This window comes from Rhincodon typus, chromosome 21 (assembly GCF_021869965.1).
Source record: "Rhincodon typus isolate 14 chromosome 21, sRhiTyp1.1, whole genome shotgun sequence".
NCBI lineage: Eukaryota > Metazoa > Chordata > Chondrichthyes > Orectolobiformes > Rhincodontidae > Rhincodon > Rhincodon typus.
Window position 1 is genome coordinate 27099243 of NC_063352.1, and position 4380 is coordinate 27103622.

The window sequence follows — 4380 nt, forward strand, 5'->3', positions numbered from 1 at the left end:
GCACTGTCGGAGGGTCGGTGCTGAGGGGGCGCCGCACTGTCGGAGGGGCGGTGCTGAGGGGGCGCCGCACTGTCAAGAGTGGCAATACTGAGGGAGCGCCGCACTGTCAAGAGTGGCAATACTGAGGGAGCGCCGCACTGTCAAGTGTGGCAATACTGAGGGAATGCTCCACTGTCAGAGGGGCATACAGTCATACAGCAATTCGGTCCAATTAGTCTTCACCAGCCATGTTCCCAAACTGAACTCGTCCCGCTTGCCTGTACCTGGCCCCTATCCCTCCAGACCTTTCTTATTCATGTACTTATCCCAATGTCTTTTAAATGTTGTAACCATACACACATCCACCACACCCTCTGGCAGTTCTTTCCACACATGAACCACTCACTATTTAAAGCAGTTGCTCCTCAAGTCTTTTTTAAAATCTCCTCTCACCTTAAAAATATGCCCCTTTGAGCTCCCCCACCCCAGGCAAAACACACTTGCTGTTCACCTTATCTATGGCCCTCCTGATTTTATAAACCTCCTAAGGTCACTCCTCAACCTCCTACGCTCCAGTGGAAAAAGAATCCAGCCTTGCCAGCCTATTTTTATAACTCAAACCCTCCATTCCCGGCAATATTCTGGTTAATCTTTTCAGAACTCTCTCCAATTTAATAATATCCAATTTAATATATGCGATCAGAACTGCACACAGTACTCTAGAATAGACCTCACCAAATCCTGTACAACCTCAATATGATGTCCCAACTCCGGTACTTTGAGCATGTGCTAAATACCTTCTGAACCACTGTCTAACTGTGATGCAAATTTCAAAGAACTGTGTACCTGAATCCCTCGGCGTCTCTGTTTAACAACAGTATCCAGGGCCCAGTGCTGAATGTGTATTTCACTGTCAGAGGTGTAATACAGAGGAAGTGCTGCATTGTCAGGTCAGTACTGAGGGAGTATTGCCCTGCCAGAGGGTCAATGCTGAGCAAAAGCTGCACTGTTGGAGGGTCAGTGCTGAGGGAGAGCTGCACTGTCGGAGGTTCAGTTTTGAGGGAACACTGCACTATCGGAGGGTCACTACTGAGGGAGAGCTACATTGTTGGAGAGTCTGTGCTAAAGGAGAGCTTAACTGCCGCAGAGTCAGCACTGAGGGAGATCTGCACAGTTGGAGGGCCAGTGCTGATGCTGCAGCAATCTGACAGAACACTATTAAAGTGATGCTGTACTGTAAGAGTGATGGTACTTAGAGGATGCTGTATCAAAGATCAATGCTGTGTGAGCTCCACACTAATGGTCATTCAACATGAGGGAGATGGGATGATGATAAGTTAACTTATTTGGAGCCCAAAACTCAGGGTCATGAATATATGATAGTTGTTAATATGAGACCATTATGAGATAAATCCAATAGTGCATTCAGAAGCAATTTCACTGAATGATTAGCGTATAGAAATTACAGTAACAAGTACATAAATTATGTATTGACGGACAGAACAATTACACAACAGGGATGTTGTCCATGTGGATTCTTAGCTTTCTAATCGAAGCCAGTGCGTCACCTACAATGGCTTTTCTCCTGTTCCTATATCATTACCCCAGGTACCCTCCAAAGATCTAGCTTTTTAAATCGCATCTCTTCTCTATGCGTTTCCCCTTAGCCACATCAAGTGAAATCACGGTATCAGTTCTAATACGTATGCTGATGGATTGCTGTTTTGGAATTTGAACAAATATTTTGCCCCTGTCCTCAGGATACTGAGTAGAAGAATCTCAAATGCATCTCACTAAAAGGGGGCTAAAGATAGAAAGGAACTAAAAATAATTATCCAGAGGAAAAAGTAGAAGGAAAACTAATGGGACTAAAAGCTGACAGGTCATTGAACTTGATAGCCTACATCCAAGAGTATTATTAAATGGCTGCAGAGATGGTGGATATATTGTTTGTAATCTTCCAAAATTCACTGACTGTTATAAAATTCCCAGCAGATTGGAAAGCCACAAATTTCACTGGCGCTGTTTACAAAAAGAGGGAATTCTGTACCAGTTATCCCAACATCTGTTGTTGGGAAAATGCAAGAATCCATTAAGGAAGGAGGATTAGGACGTTTAGAAAATCATATTGCAGTCAATTCGATTTTGTGAAAGAGAAATGTTTGATTTGTTGATGTTCTTTGAGGTTGTGAATGGTTAAGGGAGAATCAGTAGATATAATGTGTTTGGATTCAGGACATAATTAGGAAGACAAATGGAATTTTAGCCTTTATTGCACAAGAGGATGGCATATAGCAGTCTGGGATTCTTCCTTCAGCCGCACAGGTCTTTGGCAAGAACACACCTTGATAATACCATGAAGTTTTGGTCTCTTTATTTAAGGATGGATATATACATTGGAAGCAGCTTAGAGAAACTTAATTTGGTTGATTCCTGAAATGGAAGTGTTGTGTTCAGAAAAGTTGGATATAATCATCTGTAATCATTGAAGTTTAGATGAAAATAATGAATTGGAAGATACTGAGAGGACTTGACAGGATAGATGCTCAGAAGATGTTTTGCTTCATTCACAATCCCAAAATATAGGGCCTTCCATATAAGAGGAAAATTAGAGGAATTTTTCCTTTGCGAGTTGTGAATACTTGGAGATTTCTATCCCAGAGAGGTGTGGAGGCTGAGTGATTGAATATACTCAAGGCTAAGACTGTCAGATTCTTGATCTCTGAGGAATTTAAGAATTATGGGGAACAGACTTAGGAAAATAGAATTAAGGCCAAGATCAGACCTGCAATAATCTTATTGAATGGCAGCAAAACACGCCTGAGGAGCTAAGTGGCTTCCACCTGGTTCTGTGAAAGCAGTGCTGGAGATACACTTCCAGTAATGCAGCATCTGTGGCAGAACTGAAGTCAGTGTTTCAAACTGTTTGTCTTTCTTAAACACTTCGAGTTATTGATTACTGTTTTTTCACTGACTGTTTCCAGTTTTCTCTATCAATTCAAATACCAGTCTCTTTCCACACAATGACATATATGTTTCTGGTTAGGTACAGCCGATTGTTGAAGGGTTGGATATTGCTGAGGTACAGTTTGTTTCCATGGCGTTTTTTTAAATGCATGAAGAATGGATTTCTCGAAGTTCCTGGACGACAATTTTGATGTCAAGGACTGGGTGAATGGGGCTTTTAAGACTGTTCAGGAGGAAGAACCCGGAAAGGTAGACAGTCATGCTGCCACACTGGTAATGAAACTGCAGTTGTTCATTCAGGAGGTGAACAATGCCATTGAAGGTATGTGTTACACTTTATCTGTGTATATAGAATTTACCTCGGAGTCTGTTGATATTTACAGAGTCCCTTGGAATGTTTAACTGTTTACAGGAAGTCCCTAAGAATCTTTTTTATTCATTCATGGAATGTGGACATTGCTGGCTGGGGCAGCATTTATTGCCCGTACCTAAATTTCCTTGAGAAGGTGGTGGTGAGCAGACTTCTTGAAACTCTGCAGTCCATTTGGTGTAGGTAGACCCACCATACTGTTAGGGAGGGAGTTCCAGGATTTTGACCCAGCAACACCGAAGGAATGGTGATGTATTTCCAAATAGGATGGTGAGTGAATGGGAGGAGAACTTGCTGATGATATTCCCATGTATCTGCTGCCCTTATAGTTGATGGTAGGGACTGTGGAAGATTCTTTCTAAGGAGCCTTGGTGGATCTGTCATTATTTATAAGGGGTTTCCCGGAGTGCAGTATTTGAATTGAATCATTTATTGTCACGTGTATTAAGTGTAAAAATACAGTGAAAATTGTGTACCTTTGCTGTACATATATGGTGCCATTAACATTAACTTAGTATAAGATAAGGAAAAAAAGACAACTTTCCTTTCCATTGCTGCAGTCCCACTCTGGGCTTTCCAGCTGTCTCTATGCCTTCGCCAGAGCTCTGCTCTGGGCTTTCCAGTCCATGCCACACCGCTGCCAATGTCGCGCTCTCAGCTGCCTCACCGGCCCCTGCTCCCGCCGTCACTGCCTCACCGGCCCCTGCTCCCGCCGTCACTGCCTCACCGGCCCCCGCTCTCGCCGTCACTGCCTCACAGGCCTGCCACATGGTTCCTGGTCGCGACATAGTTCCTTCCTGACTCCTTAGGTAGGTAGTTAAAAGGGTGGGATGGGGCATAGAACTACTACAGAGGGAGAGAGAAGAAGGGAAAAACAGGAAGGATTAAAAAAAAGAGAGTGAGAACTGGCGAGCAGACTAGAGCTCCGTATGGAGTGACTTACCCTGCCGCCATCTTGGCAGATGTGAGGATATCCTGGAGTGTGTCAGTGTTTTGCAGGGTGTCCCCAGGCATGTGTCAGTACTTGCAGGGGGTACCGTGCCATGTGTCAGTACATGCAGGGT

General features: G+C 43.7%; 1 protein-coding gene across 1 annotated transcript in view; it reads left to right on the forward strand.

Annotated features, from left to right (window-relative positions):
* Positions 1-3087: 3087 nt before the first annotated feature.
* Positions 3088-4380, forward strand: part of cog7 (component of oligomeric golgi complex 7) — a 33949-nt gene continuing 32656 nt past the window's right edge. Inside the window, exon 1 of the mRNA XM_048609376.1 lies at positions 3088-3268. Within this exon, the coding sequence (XP_048465333.1) occupies positions 3103-3268 (166 nt within the window). The 5' untranslated portion in view covers positions 3088-3102. The remainder of the gene's footprint in view (positions 3269-4380) is intronic.